Source organism: Anabrus simplex, chromosome 5 (genome assembly GCF_040414725.1).
Source record: "Anabrus simplex isolate iqAnaSimp1 chromosome 5, ASM4041472v1, whole genome shotgun sequence".
Lineage (NCBI taxonomy): Eukaryota > Metazoa > Arthropoda > Insecta > Orthoptera > Tettigoniidae > Anabrus > Anabrus simplex.
In genome coordinates, this window is record NC_090269.1 from 103,877,017 (window position 1) to 103,895,694 (window position 18,678).

General features: G+C 36.8%; 1 protein-coding gene across 2 annotated transcripts in view; it reads right to left on the bottom strand.

Annotated features, from left to right (window-relative positions):
• Positions 1–4,088: 4,088 nt before the first annotated feature.
• LOC136874382 (general odorant-binding protein 56a) overlaps positions 4,089–18,678 on the bottom strand; it is a 75,481-nt gene continuing 60,891 nt past the window's right edge. The window contains exons 5-7 of one of the 2 annotated variants that reach the window (XM_068227576.1): positions 9,672–9,789; positions 7,804–7,913; positions 4,089–4,180 (exon numbers count right to left, since the gene is read on the bottom strand). In XM_068227576.1, the coding sequence (XP_068083677.1) occupies positions 4,178–4,180; positions 7,804–7,913; positions 9,672–9,789 (231 nt within the window). In that variant the 3' untranslated portion in view covers positions 4,089–4,177. The remainder of the gene's footprint in view (positions 4,181–7,803; positions 7,914–9,671; positions 9,790–18,678) is intronic. The other variant, XM_068227577.1, reaches the window with a different exon arrangement.

Below are 18,678 nucleotides of genomic sequence, written 5' to 3' on the forward strand. Positions count from 1 at the left end.
ATTATTGACCTAGGAGTTAAGTTTCCATGTTGGTTTAAATATGGTTAAGAGTGTGGTATTTAGCATACATATGAAGAGAAATGTATTAAGATGAACGCAAGCACCCAGTCCCTCAACCAGAGGAATTAACCATACACAGATAAAATCTTTAGCCCAACTGAGAATCGAACCCGGGGCCTCTGAACTGTCAATCACCTCTTGTTATGTTATCTATGTTCTACTAACTGAACTACCATATTGCAGAAGTTTTATCTGTAGGGACCAGATGTCTCTTGTGTCTATTTACTAGCAATGCCTAGTATTCAAAACCTATATCATCGAGAATGTTTCTATTTTGAGGTTGGATACTTAATCTGCCTTCAATTGTTTTGTTGTTACCATCCCTATGATTAAATTGTATATAAGTAGTAAGCTTTTCTGAGACTAATGTCTTGCAGCAGGAGATCATTGAGTGTGCTACATGAAGGAGTGATCCCCTGGGAGGAGATACTGGAGGTGGGGAGAATGGCAGGCCAGCAGTTTTAACAAGTGGCAGAATATTAAACGCTACAACTCTCTGCATGTGAAAATAGGGCTATGCACCCCTTTAGCATGTAACTGCCTGGCTCTGGCTTCTTAAATTTTAATGTAGGAATTTTTCTTTTCTAACTTAAATTAAACATAGGTTTCTATTGCCAATCCTTGGACGCTGAAATATTTTTCCCTAATCCAAACTTATTCAAATGTAAGGAAGCACAATTGGTTACCCTTGTTTCCCTTCTTCCCTTTTTGTTGTTGGTGACTATTTTTTTTTTTTAACCATCTAAATTTATTTTCTTCCCTTCAGCCTTTATATTTTCCACACTTAGTCATCTTGTATCATGGCTTAGGCTCTGTATCAGCAGGCCTTATGCCCAGTTTGGTGTTTTGTGGTTTAAATTGAACTTAAACTTTGGAGTGCCTGATTTTTGCCTCCATTCTCATTTTATTCTTGGCCTTTAAAGTTCCTTTTTGTTTTTCTCTCTCCTTTTTATTGTCATGTAATGTAGGTCTTCTGCCCGTGTTTACTATGGATCTTTCGATCCTTTTGTGTCTGGTTCCACTAACAAAGAGGGTACTGAAAGCAGTAATTAATTCTATGGGTAAAATGCCCCTTCTACTTCAAGAGTCAGTAGTGTCAGACAATTGTGTTTAATGTACAATGTAGGCCTACTTTACTGGCTCGATGGTGGGTGTTTGTAAAATCAATTGTAATCTGAACACTTGGGTTCGAGACATGTCTGATGTAATGTTATTGCAGAAGCTACGGCTTCTTTCACACTTTGGTATTGACTATACTTATTAAATCCTGTATAGTCCAGCCTCGTTCTAAAAATGTAAAAGACCTGATGGGTCAGGAAACTTTGACTGTGTCATGGCAGTTTTCCTCCCCTAAAACTTGTAATGTTTTTGATTTTTTGTGCTCGCCTATTATAAAAACTCTTTGAGCTTACAAGCTCCCTGTTTATAACTTTTTGGGTTTTTCAACTCTTTGTAATTCTAGTGTGGTTGATGTCTTAAAGGTTCTCATACAGAAAAAGAAAGAAAAATAAAAATTTTCCCAAATTTTGCTAGCTATACTTTAACTCTGGTTTATGCTTTGTCCAGCCATTCACCTCTCATGCTTCTTTCCCTCTGCAAAACACGGAAATAACTGTAATAATAATAATAATAATAATAATAATAATAATAATAATAATAATAATAATAATAATAATAATAATAATAATAATAATAATAATAATAATAATAATAATAATTTTTTAACGAGGGATTGTGGAAAATCTTCAAAAGACACTTGTGAAGGGTCCACACTCCACAAGTGTGTGTGATTCTTATCCACTAAAAACCACACACCCTTTTCCCACGACGTGTGTCATCACCCCGGAACCGCTCTCGCATTACTTCAGGGTGATATCGTGCTTTGTCTTTCAGACGTCTTCTTTCTTCATTTCTCCTTTACGAACGTTTGTATGCTTCCAAATCCTTCTTCTTCGGACGAAGCACGTCCTCCACATGCACTGCCACGCGATCCCAGGATTCCTGGTTTCACAGCATCACCAAAATAATATTATCTGTTGTCAATTCTCCTAGTTCAGTTTCCACACATCTTCTCTGAATCGTCCAATGGCCACATACAAAAAAGGTGTGAAATACATCGTCAATGTCATCACAGTATATGCATGCTGCGTCACTCGCTCTGCCCACTTTATGCAGGAATTTCCAGAAATATCCATGTCCTGTTAGAAGCTGCGTAAGGTACGGTGGTAATTTACTTCTCCATGGGCCCTTTCAACCCAGATATCCAAGCGTGGTATCAGTCGCTTTGTCCATTTGCCTCAAGGGTCACTTTCTCATCTGAGTTGCCATCGCCTCATCCATTGACTGAAGGCACGCTTCTTTGCACATTTCTTTCCCAGCTCTCCTTGGGTACGCCAGATTTCATGTCGCTCCAATGCAAGTAGGTCTATTGGGGCTATTGCTGCCACCGTGAGGATTGCAGGTTCGGAAACTGTGCGGTATGCACATGCAATACGTAAAAGCCGCTCTCCATTTTATGGCAGCTATCCTTCTGCGATACCAAGCAAATCTCAAGGATTCAGCCCAGATTTCAGAGCCATATAGGAGCACTGACTGAACCGTACACATGAGAAGACATCGTTTACTGGATTTCGGACCTTTAATATTTCCCATTAGTCTGCTAAGTGCAGTCATGTATTTTACTGCCTTGTCTGTCGCTCTCTGAATATGATTCCAGAATGTGAGCTTGGAGTCAAGTGTCACTCCTAGATATTTTGTGCTCGCAGATGTTTCAATCACTAACTCTCCAACAGTCATTGGTACAAGAGTTTCGATCCTTTTCCTCGTCAGAAGAACTATCTCCATTTTGTGTTCGGCTAATAATAATAATAATAATAATAATAATAATAATAATAATAATAATAATAATAATAATAATAATAATAATAATATGAATAAAACGCAATACATGGACTCCAAGTGCACACACCTAACATCACTAGCGACCAAATATGGCAACATTTTACAAGTCAAACAATTCCAGTACTTGGGTGAAATTATTGGTAATTCAGGCAATGAAAAAGCAGCCAACAAAATGCGCGCAGAAAAACTATGTAAAGCATACCTAATCACCTGGAACTTCTACAATAAGAAATCAATATCCACAAAAGCCAAACTCAACACTACCACACTGTTGTCCTTCCTGAGGCACTCTACGCAACTGAGACATCATCACTCACCATTAACATCAAGGACATTGAGAAAATTGAACGACAGGTACTGAGGAAGATATTCGGGCCCAAGTTTCAAGAGGGTATATGGATGCGGAAAAGCTCGGAAGAACTCTATGCATTAACTGAGTGATTCACTTCAGTCGCACGCAAACAGCATATGAAATTTTATGGACATTTAGCACGAATGGATGACTCACGACTGACTAAGAAAATATTTCTTATTATCAATCGAAACTGACAAACCAAAGTTCGCTGGCCAGTGGATACACAAAGGGACCTCTCAGAAGTCGACGTTGATCCAATGGCAACCACAAGGAATACATACAGACAAGAGATCAACACCCATAAATTTGCACCCAAGAATTCATATGAGAAAAACTTGAAACTCAAAAACTCATGGACACAAGAAAGACGGCAAGGCCATAGTTAAAGGATGAGGAAGTTCTGGGAAGATAAGAAGAACAAGAAGATGAAGAATATCAGTGCTATTTAATGGTACCATGTGCTCCTTAGGGTGCTAAATGAATTAATAATAATAATAATAATAATAATAATAATAATAATAATAATAATAATAATAATAATAATAATAATAATAATAATAATGGTACCATAATTCAATATTATGCAAGTAATAAAAGTGATAATAATGATCTAGACAGCTTCCTTATCAAACTCAGTGGAATACAGAAAGATAGGCTACTCTGCCGGCTATGTGATGGTCGCTTCATATCATAGTTTATAGGTCATGAATCCAATATGATCATCCATGACTAGTGTTCAGCAACAGCCTGCTTGAACTAAAAATAAAATTATGCTTTTTGAAGTGGCATTTATTTAATATTCTGTACAAGCCATGTTCATGTTGTTTTATCTGTTAATACTTGTGGCCGACATCCATGACTTCACTGAAACAAAGAAAAAATGTAAAATTATATATAGCAGATTTTCAGTCATGGACACTACCACAAAACAACATGTCTTGTTTATATGGGTTCAGTAGTGTGATTATTTTTAAAATCAGACAAGTGTAGGATGAGAAATAGCAATAAGTAAAACATACTATGATGATGTGATAAGAGTCATAAAGTGCCAAACAAATCTGTTATTCCTTGTTTTATGCAGGCATATAATACATCAACACCATTACGCACTGGATACCATGCAAGTTTTAATGATATAAGAAAGTAACTATCAGCAAGAAGAAATAAGAACACAACTCATAAAATACGTAAGCAAAACATATTTCATTTGACATTCTACCACCAGAATTCATATTTGTGGATACATTCAATAGTAAAACAAAATGAGTCATGTGTTGTCTATGGAACAATTTTACACTCTTCAGAATTACAGTAGTAGCAAAAGCTACCTTGAATAAGTACATAACTGTGCTGTCGAATACACTTCACCGTTAGCAGTTCTTTTTTTTTGATAGGATCTGAAAATAAGGAGGAAAGAAAAACAACAATTTGTTGCTTCTAGCCTCACATTATGTACTCCATGTCTACAAATTACAGAGAGTACCACCAAAATTAGATGAACAAAATATAGCAATGGTGCAATGCAAAATGTTCGCATATGAAATTCATACACCAGTTTTTTCAAGCTTCTAGCGACTTTCAGAGAGGCATTTTACTGTAAGTTAAATGTCATATACTGTACACGCATCATCAGCAATGGTGGGTTGATGTAAAGTAACGAAGGATCACTTGCCTCCTTCCTCTTTTAGTGGGGTGTATCCGAGTTGCACTTATGAATTCTGTAGGATGGGTTATTCCAATGAGAAGTAGCCCAGGGCAGTTTCTGTCACTCTCCCTGCCCCTAATTGGGTCACAGGCCTATTGCACTCATCGTATTATAACTGAAATTTTCGACTTAAACTTTAACAGTGGTATGCTTGGCTGTTTGAAAACTCTATATTTAGAACAGTATGTAAATGTTCTTTCCCTAAAAATTGTGGCTCTCTCACAAAGACTTTAATTATGATGCAGTAGAAAACTGAATGATATCATTCTCTTCACTGTTTACAAGGTTGGATCTTATGTCTATAATGACCAGAGAGTCGTGAACTTAACTTACATTTCTAAGTAGAGGTGAAAAGTTTCTGCATTTCTCGGCTGGAATGTTTCATTTAATTCTGCGTACATCAGTACTTGAAAAATGACTCGTAATAAGTTTGGGAACTGCCATTAAAAGAAGAAGTTCGCAGATTTTGTTCCATACTTTTCTCTTTATACCATTAGAAATAAATTATCTGTGGATTGCGGTACTTGGATCATGATTATGAGACCCACATAACACAAAGTTATTCTCGCCGCTCATAAATAAATGTGCTGAACCAGTCTCATTCATTACCTCCATTTTTCAGTGAATGAATGAATGAAATCACTCATGACTGATCTGCATTTAAAGATGTTGCCGAGGTGGTGGATTCCCTATCAGTTGTTTACTTAGACTTTTCTTAAATGACTTCAAAGAACTTGAACATTGAACATTTCTCTTAATAAATGTATTCCATTTCCTAATTTCTCTTCCTATAAATGAATATTTGCCCCAATTTGCCTCCTTAATTCTAACTTTATCATCATTTTATGAACTTTGCTACTTAAAAAGCTCCATTTAAGCTTACTTGTCTGCTAATGCCATTCCACACAAACTCTCACTGACAGCTTGAAACATACCGCTTAGTCGAGCAGCTCGTCTCCTTACTCTTATGTTTGTAGTATAATATAGTAATATATGCTAAATAGTATTATTAGATAAACAGGCCTATGGTTTTCATATTTGTATTATTTTAAAATAAGAACGAAATGAAGATACTGTATTCTTGTATAATTAAGAGGAGGTTTAGGTTGAAACTTTCTCAGTACATATTATCAAGTGTCCTATTTTCACCTTTAGAAAAATATGGTCCCATTACCATACATTAGTGAGTGCAGGAAATCTTGCAAGGAATAACCTGATGAGTGAAATTGACCTGTTTACTGTTTAGTGGTGGACAACTTCCGTAACTAGCCTGGCTCTAGTGCTTTTGAAGGGCTACAGGGGTCGAATTGTTGGCAGACAGGAGGCACACATGCTTCTAGAAGAAACTGCACATGAAATACCATGCAAACTGCCTACACTTTGAGGACAGATAGAATGCATTTTTTAAATTTTCCTTTGTGGTGGTTTAAAAAATATTGTTTATTATTTGATTACAGTTAAATTCAATATTCTCCGTTTGAAAATATTTGAGATATGTCTTATGCAAGATTCAAATTTATATCTATTGTAAATATGTTACATACTTCATTTCTTTTGTTTGAATAATTGAAGCTCCTACACAGTCCTACTTTCATACAACTTAAGAACTATAAAATATATTTAAGTTTATAGATTTGAAATTTATTCTGCATTATTTAAAAGGAATTGTACTAGTTGGTCTTTAATGATAACCCAATCTCTAAAACGTAAACCTCTGAATAACTTGTCTGCCACTGAGCATGAAGCATCAACATAAGATACATCAACACAGCTCTTTAACCTTTGAACCCACACATTGGGAAGCACTGGCCAAACTCTTGTTTTATTGACATCAACCTACCATTGCTGACGATATTAATTAATTTTGTGTGGCTATTTCTAGCCGAGTGCAGCCCTTGTAAGGCAGACCCTCCGATGAGGGTGGGCGGCATCTGCCATGTGAAGGTAACTGCGTGTTATTGTGGTGGAGGATAGTGTTATGTGAGGTGTGTAAGTTGCAGGGATGTTGGAGACAGCACGAACTCCCAGCCCCCGGGCCAATGGAATTAACCAATGAAGATTAAAATCCCCGACCCGGCCGGGAATCAAACCCGGGCCCTCTGAACCGAAGGCCAGTAGGCTGACCATTCAGCCAACGAGTTGGACATTGCTGACAATGATTGTACCTCATATGATTTGTAGTTCAAATACTCTTCTCATTCAAAAGAAAAAGCAAAGTGAACTAGTGAGAAGCCTCATGTTATTTATTTGTACATACTCATGATTTATTAGCGCTAACAGATACCTACATCTTTTATTACAACTTCCATGTCATACAATGCATAATGTTGTATTCATGGACATGAATTAAACACTGAGAAAGCGTATGTACTTGTGACAGTAATAAGAAAATTGATTTGTTTGGCACGTCGTGGTTCACACATCACTAGCAAGTCACTGAAGACAGTCACAAGTGCATTTGACTTGCCATTATTTCTAAAACTCCCATTTTCTGCTAAAGTATCTATTTATTTTAAAACAATCACACAACTGAACGCAGGAAAACAAGAGTTATATTTTGTGATAAAAATTAGTATAATCCTATTTTAGAATCAAAGTTGATGTCACTATTTCTCTGATCAATGATGTCATGAAAAAACACTATTCACTTAACTTTGAGTCCCTTATCACCGTTTACTTCAGCGAAAACAGTATTTCAATAAGTTCAACAATTTAGAAGATATTTTGAACAACTCAGGTGAACACTCTCTATAAAGAATGCTTGTTCGAAAGGTCATCTTACTCTATAATACAGGAATATCTCATGACCACATATTATCTTTACCTTTGGCATTTTGCCCTTGTAACATTCCATGATCTTGGGGCCAGTTTCGCATGTGTCATCCGTGGTAACTAAAACACAGAACATGCATAATATTATTATTATTAGGCATTATAGTATTATACAGACATTTCTAATTGATTTATCAGAATCTTTTCAATAACAGTTTTCCTAAAGCAACATCTGTATGTACTAAATAAAGTTGAGCTGGACCATGTGGAAGATCTGATAAATCTGAAAAACTTGATGTAAAACAGAAGTACTACAAAATACGAAATAGCCTTTTGTCCATCAACTATAACTTCTTCTGAACAAAGATTTGCTGAGATTTATAAAAAATGTTGTGACTACCCATTCTTAAGACACTGCTATGCTTATGTCATATTCAGAAACACACTGAGTGACAGAGATCTCTCAGGGGCTTAAAATATGTTGCCTTGAAATATACTCTACCATTTTGAAGTGCTCTGTTGATTAATGGTAGAATGTTGGCCTCCAGTTCCCAAGGTACTGGGTCAAACCCAGCAGAGGTAATAGGAGTTTTGAAGGGTGGAAAAAAAATCCATTCGACATTCCATATCATACGATGTCGGCATGCAAAAGATCTCTGGTGACACATTTGGTGTTTAACTCAAAATTCATTAAAACTCAGTCATAGACGCCAAAGAGAGATTCGGTTCACTCTGCCATCTAGTGGGCCTAGAGTAAAATGGAATGTCAAAATTTACAAGCAGACAGCCAGATGGCATCAATTAAAAACGTCTGCACATGGTAGCCGAGGTCATATTATTATTATTATTATTATTATTATTATTATTATTATTATTATTATTATTATTATTGAGGAAAGCAACAAGAAACTACCTCACACCTCATTTTCCTAGTATGCCTCTTCAGTGATGCCTAGGCTAACTATGACAGCTGTTGGCGGAGCTGTGGAGGATCAAACCAACCTTCAGGCTGATTACCCAACACACATTATTATTATTATTATTATTTTATTTTTATTTTTTGCTAGGGGCTTTACGTCGCACCGACACAGATAGGTCTTATGGCGACGATGGGATAGGAAAGGCTTAGGAGTTGGAAGGAAGCGGCCGTGGCCTTAATTAAGGTACAGCCCCAGCATTTGCCTGGTGTGAAAATGGGAAACCACGGAAAACCATTTTCAGGGCTGCCGATAGTGGGATTCAAACCTACTATCTCCCAGATGCAAGCTCACAGCCGCGCGCCTCTACGCGCACGGCCAACTCGCCCGGTATTATTATTATTATTATTATTATTATTATTATTATTATTATTATTATTATACAAAGTATCCTCAGCTGATGTCTCAAACAGTATTTTGTGGGAACGTGTGATTCTGCCAACATTAGTTATAATTAATGTTCGAATTAATATGCTCTCTACTGTGAAATGGTGAGAGTACAATTTTTGCAAATAAGTTATCAAAAATTCCATGTGATAGTATCGTTTGATACACAAAGTGAATCTTCCGTCTCCTATATTGTTATATTCTTTAAACGTTAAGTGAAGTCTACCTCTGCTGCGATGCCTTTATTTTCATAAGGTATGGTACCCAAGAACATACAGTATTTCTTAGTTTCTTTCAGTACTGATGCTGTAGCATTTTATTTTTCAACTACAAGAAAAATGCAGTTTTTTGTGGGTTCAGATGTTAAGTTATTTGTGGAAACCTCAAATTTTACAATTACGTTACATTGTAGAGCCTATGTAAAAATATGCTATTTTATAAACAGTCTACAGTTAATAGATGTAATATAAACAAGTTTCCATATGCTCGGATTGAATTTTTTGTAGTTACTTACCTTCTTTAGAACACTGGTCAATAACATCACAAGCCTTCTGTTCCTTATCCTTATCATCAGAAAACAAGATCTTCGCCTTGTTTTTTGCTCCCTCAGGATCAAATTTACCATCCTTCATCTATAAACAAAGGAGATGAATGCTGATTAGAAATCATGAAACTGTGAGAATAACTTTAATGATGTAATAAAGCAAAGTCATCACCATGCAGGCCGTGGATGCCCTTGGAGGAATGGAATATAAAAGCTTCCACTGTCCGTAACCTCAGCACTAGCCCTTTGCTCCCAGGAATTAACCTGATATTGATTTTTGGAGTAGGCTGAGTGAACCTCAGGGCTGTGCCACTCCACAAGTAGAAATCTTGTTTCTTAAACTTTTCAACTTCCTAATAGGCATGTAGATGTTAATTCTCTTAGGGAACCTGAAATATTTGTTCCAAATGAGTGAATGCATAATTCGAATAGAAATGAAATTATACAATTTCCAGCTAATTCATTCATTAGTGTAGGGCCTATATAGTGGTGCCCATTGTGTAGGCTACTTGGAGCCATAGGCAGTGCCAATCCACTATAGAGATGACTAGCCATGCATTTTGGTAAGTGTGCTAGTTACAAAGTGATGAGCCCAAATTGGCACACTGACGCAAAATGCTGGCAACCAAGAATGAGTTATTTGGAAAATTTATAATGTCCTTTATATTGGATTTCCTAACAGGGAATCAAACACATATCCTTCTGGGTGATCCAAACACGCCTTTATAATAATAATAATAATAATAATAATAATAATAATAATAATAATAATAATAATAATAATAATAATAATAATAATAATAATAATAATGTATTTGATTTATGTCCCACTAACTACTGTGCTTTTATGGTTTTTGGAGATGTTGAAGTGCCTAAATTTAGTCCCTCAAAAGTTCTTTTACATGCCAGTAAATCTACTGACAAGAGGCTGACGTATTTGAGCACCTTCAAATACCACCGCACTGAGCCAAGATTGAACCTGCCAAGTTGGGGTCAGAAGGCCATCGCCTCAACTGTCTGAACCACTCAGCCCGGCAATATGTCTTTAAAGCATCGGCTAGGCAGCCCCTCTTATTGGTGTAATAAAGTCATATAATTTGACCTGCCAGTAGGGGTGTAGGCTAGAAAAGTTGATGTAATGAAATTTGATTGAATTTTGAAGCCTTCATAGGACTGAAAATTTTTGGGGGATTTTGTTCTCTTAGGTATCAAAGTGTGGGGGCATACCTCCCACTATTCAACTAGGTGTGCCTGGTCACCTTCTCAAAGTTGACCTGTGACTGAGCGAGTTGACCGCGTGGTACACACTGCATTGCTGTAAGCTTGCATTTCAAAGATGGTGGGTTCGAACCGCACTGTCGGCAGCTCTGAAGATGGTTTTTCAGGGTTACCCATTTTCAGACCAGCAAATGCTAACACTCTACCCTAATTAAGACCGAATATTTTCCTATCCTATCATCAATGAAAACCTGAGGTAGTGCAATGTTACACCACAAGGCTTAGAAAAGGGACTATGATTACATGCACTGTCCAATTTAAATGCAATAAATAGCATTCATTTGTTAAATAAACCTACTTTCTCAGACGAACTGTGATATTTAAACATGTGTTACAATAGTCGATTCACTCATGTTGAGAACGAGGAAAAGTGCTCAAATCGATACAGTGAATCACGAAACCCAGGAAAAATCCGCTATAAGGTTTCACTCCTCACAATAAAAGGGAAAAGTGGGCCACTTAGAAGGTGACACCCTCTCTCTGGCCAGGAAATGTTCGGTGAAGTTTGAGAATGAATCGGCTGAGGTCTATGAATAGGAACTGTCCAGGCATTTGCCTGGAAGTGAGAATGGGAAACCACAGGAAACCATCCTCAGGACAGTTGACAGTGGGGCTCAACCCACTCACTTCCTGAATGTAGAGCTTGGCTGCTGTCAGTCGCTATGAATGGGGCTGAATAGACCAGAAAGTTCAGGTTATGCCAGAAAGCTAACCACGCTGATGTCACGCAGCCTGTTGGCCTTTCTATTGCTCATACATCCTAATGTCCAAATGGCATGATCAATAGAAAGTATCTCATGATGGATCAAAAAAAAAGATGCCATTCAGCAGTGCTGAGAAGCAAAGCAAGTTCAGGGCACCTCAGAAAGCGGCTGCCATGCATCCGATTACTGTACCTCTGTTATGGTTGATCGATCCTAATCGATGTGCCCGTTCACCCTCAGAGCTGTAAGTCGAAAAATTTAGAGAGGAGATTTCTACTTCAAGAGAGTCATGTGGATGTTGCGAATACTGTACCAGTGTATATCAGTTTCTGGTCATCACACTGGCTGCTCTTTGACATTGTCATGCCAAAAAGCCTGTGCCTGTGTCAGCAACAAAACTTACCATTTTATTTTCTCAGGGATATATCCGTCCGCCTCTTTGGTGTAGTGGTTAGCGTGATTAGCTGCCACCCCCAGAGGCCCGGGTTCGATTCCCGGCTCTGCCACGAAATTTGAAAAGTGGTCTTGGGAGGTCAAATGAGTAGAGGTGGGTTCAATTCCCACCTCAGCCATCCTGGAAGTGGTTTTCCATGGTTTTCCACTCCTCCTCCATTAAAATGCCGGGATTGTACCTAACTTTTTTTTTTTTGCAAGTTGCTTTACGTCGCACCGACACAGATAGGTCTTACGGCGATGATAAGTACCTAACTTAAGGCCATGGCTGCTTCCTTCACTCTTCCTTGACTATCCCTTCTAATCTCTCCATCCCCCCACAAGTCCCTGTTCAGCATAGCAGGTGAGACCGCCTGGGTGAGGTACTGGTCATCCTCCCCAGTTTTATCCCTTGATCGAAAGTCTCACGCTCCAGGACATTGTCCTTGAGGCGGTAGAGGTGGGATCCCTCGCTGAGTCCGAGGGAAAAAACAACCCTGGAGGATAAACGGATTAAGAAAGAAAGAAACTGGCATTTGTAGTTTTTGATCAATCTATCAATATATCTATCTATCTCTCTCTCTCTCGTGGTCCTTGAAAAAGGTTCCAATTTTTACAGAGGAGGCAGCACGCCACAAACGAAGAAGAAAGCTCCTATAAACATTGGTCACAAACCCAGTACCTTCAGAGTTATGGTCCGCTACCACTACTATCAATGATCACGATGTTTCGATAATTTACGGAGGATCGTATGCAACGAAAGATGGAAGTACGTTCCTTCATAAACATTGTTTGTAAACCTACTATAGCTCATACCATGTTAAGGAAACAGTATTGTTCTTATGGACCTACAAGGAGTGAACACATCCCCTCTAAGACACCTACAATTCCTTGTGATTAAGGGATATTATACTGTACTTTGTAATACATTATGAAAGATGGATAAAAAGAATGAGGTATTTTGGCCTGAGTTATTAAAATAACTACAAAACTTTTTCATAAATGTATTTGTAGGGAGGAAGCACAATGGCGGGAACAGCCATAGCTTCGTTGCCTTCCTTCATTTTCCTTCTTCTGTGTTGCTCTGGTACAAGCCTCGTGTAGTCCCTTACTCTGTGACCCGCCCGCAGCTCACTTCTGTAGTGAAGTCATCTACAGTGTTTATTTGTTGCGTGTGCGTTTTTGGGCTTTAAATCTGTGCGTAATCGTCTTGTGTTGAGTGAGAGTTATGGGATGAGCCTACGTGTGTGGTGTGATTTCTTTCTTTATAACATTAATACGGTGATCTTTTGTAGAGTCATCTACAGTATTTATTTGTTGCGTCGGTTTTCTAGCCTTTATTGCCTGGAGAAATTTATTAAATGCAATTAAATGCATCCCTCACCCGTCGAGCCCATAAAAAATATTTGTCTATTTTCTCCCTAATTTGCCTTACACTTCAATGCTGAGATCTTTTATGTGCCGTAGGTTACCTCTGATTCTGTACAAACCAAAAATAGACCCTGTAAACACTCCGTCCCCTTTAGTTCATACAAAAAAATTGTAGTTTAGTTTCTTCCACTTTTTGTCTTGAACTTAGATACTGAATTTCACAAATGTATGTGCCGCTGTTTTCCCGTGATTGTGTTGAGCAGAGCCGTTCGATATGGCAACCCTGTTGTCATAAGAGCAATATTGTTTTCTTACCATGGAATGAGCTATAGCGTGTTGTGTTATTGTCTTATTATGATGGGGCACCAGCCCATTTTCATCACAGGGTTTTTCATTACTTGATAATGTCATTTGCTTCAATACTGATTCCAGGTAATCTATATATATAAAGTAGCTTGTCCTGACTGACTGACTGACTGATTCATCATCGCCGAGCCAAAACTACTGGACATAAAGAAATGAAATTTTGGGGATATATTCATATTAAGATGTAGGTGCTCGCTAAGAGAGGGTTTTTGGATATTCCGTCGCTAAGGGGGTGAAAAAGGGGGGTGAAATTTTAAAATGAGTGTGTCTATATCTCAAAACTTTAAAAGTTTACAGATGTGAAAATTGGTATTTAGAATCTTCTTTAAAAATAAGGAAATACGTATTTTTTTGTTTTCAGAAAATCCCAATAGGAGGGGTGAAAAAGGGTGAAAAAGGGGTTGAATGCCTTTAATCAGGATACCGGTACCTATATCTCAGAAACTGAAGATATTACTGACCTCAAAATTGGTACTTTTGATCTCTTTCAAAAATAAAGAAACACATATTTTTTGTTTTTGAAAAATCCAATTAATGCGAGGGTGAAAAGGGGGGTGAATTTTTAAAATGAGTGCATCTATATCTCAAAAGTTTTAAAGTTTAGAGATGTAAAAATTGGTATTTGGAATCTTCATTAATAATAAAGGAACACGTATTTTTTTGTTTTCGGAAAATCCCAATAAGAAGGGAGAAAAGGGGTGAAAAAGGGGTAGAATGCCTTTAAAGAGAATACTTATATCTTAGAAACTGAAGATATTACAGACCTGAAAATTGGTATTTGGGATCTCCTTTAAAAATAAAGAAACGCGCATTTTTTGTTTTTAGAAAATCCAATTAATGGTGGGGTAAAAGGGGGATGATTTTTTAATATGAGTGTATCTATACCTCAAAACTTTTAAAGTTTATAGATGTAAACATTGGTATTTAGAATGTCCTTTAAAAATAAAGAAACACGTATTTTTTGTTTTTGGAAAATCCAATTAATCGGAGGGTGAAAAGGGGGTGAATTTTTAAAATGAGTGAATTTATATCTCCAAACTTTTAAAGTTTGCAGATGTAAAAATTGTTATTTAGAATCTTCATTAAAAATAAAGAAACACGTATTTTTTTGTTTTCGGAAAATCGCAATAGGAGGAGTGAAAAGGGGTGAAAAGCGGTTGAATCCTTTAATGAGGCTACTTATATCTCAGAAACTGAAGATATTACAGATCTGAAAATTGGTGTTTGGGATCTCTTTTAAAAATAAAGATACACGTATTTTTTGTTTTTGGAAAATCCAATTAATGCGGGGTGAAAAGGGGGTAATTTTTTAAAATGAGTGTATCTATATCTCAAAACTTTATAGTTTATAGACGTAAAAATTGGTATTTAGAATCTCCTTTAAAAATAAAGAAACACGTATTCTTTTGTTTTCGGAAAATCCCAATAGGAAGGGTGTAAAAGGGTGAGTAATGGGTTGAATGCCTTTAATGAGGCTGCTTATATTTCAGAACCTGAAGATATTACAGACCTGAAAATTTGTATTTGGGATCTACTTTAAAAGTAAAGAAACACGTATTTTTTCGTTTTTGGAAAATCCAAATATTGGGGGGTGAAAAGGGGGGGTGGTGAATTTTTAAATTGAGTGTGTCTACATCTTAAAACTTTAAAATTTACAGATGTAAAATTGGTACTTAGATTCTCCTCTAAAAATAAAGGAACACGTCTTTTTCTGTTTCCTTAAATCCCAATAGGAGGGGTTTAAAAGGGTGAAAAATGGGTTGAATGCCTTTAATAAGGATACATATATCTCAGAAACGAAAGATATTACAGAACTGAAAATTTGTATATGGGATCTCCTTTAAAAATAAAGAAACACGTATTTTTTAGTTTTTGGAAAATCCAATTTATGGCGGTTAAACAGGAGTGACAAAATGCGGTGAATTTTATGAAAGACTATATCTACAGAATATCTTGGAAACGTAAAATGTTACAGACGTAAAAAGAGGGTGTTTGGAATCTCCTGTAAATGTAAAGAAACATAGGTGATTTGTTTTGGGAAACTCCACTTAAGGGGAACTCAAAAGGGGTGAAATTTTAAAATGAGAATTTTTACAGTATATCTCAAAAAACTTAACATGTTACAGAAGTGAAAAATGGTATTTTTTATCTCTATTAAACATAAATAAACGTGTATTTTTAGTTTTCGGAAATACCACTTGGGTGGAGCGGGGGGGGGGGGTAAAAGTGACTGAAAATGGTGTTGAATTATTTTAGTTAGGCTATTGATATCTCAAATATGAAGATATTACAGACGTGAAATTTGATATTTGGAATCTGCTTTAAAAGTAAAGAAACATGTATTGTCGGAAAATCCAATATGGGGGGGGGGGGTGAAAGAATTGAAATATTAATTGACTTAATTGTATGAGAATACATACATCTAATAAAAACTAAAGTTGTTACAGACGTGATAATTCGTATTTGGATCTCCTTTAAAAACAAAGAAAAACGCGTTTGGGGGGGGGGGGGGGGGCGGGGAACCATCTTGGAGGGCGGGAGTGTCAAGGAGTTGAATTCCTTTAATGAGGACACATAAATCAAAAACTGAAGAATTTTGAGTCGTGATAATTGGTATTTAGAAGATCCTTTACTATTAAAGAAACAAGTATTTTTTGCGGGAAAATTCACTTGGTGAGGGGGGAGTAGTGTGAAATGAAGTGCAAAAAGTAAATTATTTTTATGGGGATACTTATATCTCAAAGCTGAAGGTAATAGACGTGAACATTGGTGTTTGGAATCTCCCTTAAACATAAAGAAACAAGCCTTCTTTTAATTTTTCGTCGGGGGGTGGGGGGGGGAGGTGGCGGTAAATAAACTTAACGGCGGTGGGGTGTAGAAGGAGGTGAGACCAACTGATTTTACTGTTATTAATGTACTTATAAGGATCCTCCGTTGCCCAGACGCAAGCGTGCCGGCCTCTCACAGCTGGGTTCCGTGGTTCAAATCCCGTTCGCTCCATGTGTCATTCGTGCTGGACAAAACGGAGGCGGGACAGGTTTTTCTCCGGATACTCCGGTTTTCCCTGTCATCAGCCATTCCAGCAACACATAATAATAATAATAATAATAATAATAATAATAATAATAATAATAATAATAATAATAATAATAATAATAATAATAATAATGTTCCGGACCGTCGTCAAATGTGCGGACCGCGCTGGAAACGGCTTCTGGACGGGTAATGACTAAGAACGCAGCTTGGCCGCGGGTTCAGTGCCGCCAAGGCACCGAATATGACACCACGCTGGATCTCCTGAAGGATTTTATCCATATTAAAAATGATTATAGGAAAAGATGGCACAGATTTACGGACCCAACTGACCGGGAGGAATACCTGAGCCTAACCCGGGAAGTACGAAATCGATTGCTGAAAAGGAAGATTGAAAAATGGGAGGAAACGTGCCGTAAAATTATAGAAAACGAGTCAGATCGGGAATTTTGGTGGATTCTCGCAGAAAACGAGTCAGATCGCGAATTTCGGAGGATTATATATCTAAAACAATAAGCATTAAATTATATATTTCAGTATAATACCGTAGCGAAGCACGGGTGTCTTGCTAGTCTATATATATAAAGTAACTTGTCCTGACTGACTGACTGATTCATCATCGCCGAGCCAAAACTACTGGACATAAATGAATGAAATTTTGAGGATATATTCATATTAAGATGTAGGTGCTCGCTAAGAGAGGATTTTTGGATATTCTGTCCCTAAGGGGGTGAAAAGGGGGTGTGAAATTTTAAAATGAGTGTATCTATATCTCAAAACTTTAAAAGTTTACACATGTGAAAATTGGTATTTAGAATCTTCTTTAAAAATAAGGAAACGCGTATTTTTTTATTTTCAGAAAATCCCAATAGGATGGGTGAAAGAGGGTCAAAAAGGGGTTGAATGCCATTTAATCAGGATACCGGTACTTATATCTCAAAAACCGCAGATATTACAGACCTGAAAATTGGAACTTTTGTTCGCTTTTAAAAATTAAGAAACACGTATTTTTTTGTTTTTGGAAAATCCAATTAATAGGAGGGTGAAAAGGGGGGTGAATTTTTTAAATGAGTGCATCTATATCTCAAAACTTTTAAAGTTTACAGATGTAAAAATTGGTATTTAGAATGTTCATTAAAAATAAAGAAACATGTATTTCTTTGTTTTCGGAAAGTCCCAATAGGAGGGGTAAAAAGAGGTGAAAAAGGGGTTGAATGCCTTTAAAGAGAATGCTCATATCTCAGAAAATGAAGATATTACAGACCTGAAAATTGGTGTTTGGGATCTCCTTTGAAAATGAAGAAACACGTATTTTTTGTTTTTGGAAAATACAATTCATGGTGGGGCTGAAAAGGGGGTGAAATTTTAAAATGAGTGTATCTATATCTCAAAACTTTTAAAGCTTATAGATGTAAAAATTGGTATTTAGAATCTCCTTTAAAAATAAAGAAACATGTATTTTTTTGTTTTCGGAAAATCCCAATAGGAAGGGTGGAAAAGGGTGAAAAACGGGTTGAATGCCTGTAATGTAGCTACTTATATTTCAGAACCTGAAGATATTACAGACCTGAAAACTGGTGTTTGGGATCTCCTTTAAAAATAAAGAAACACGTATTTTTTAGTTTCGGAAAATCCAATTAATTGGGGGTGTGAAAAGGGGGCGAATTTTTAAAATGAGTGTATCTATATCTCAAAACTTTTAAAGTTTATAGATGTAAAAATTGGTATTTAGAATCTCATTTAAAAATAAAGAAACATGTATTTTTTTGTTTTCAGAAAATCCCAATAGGAAG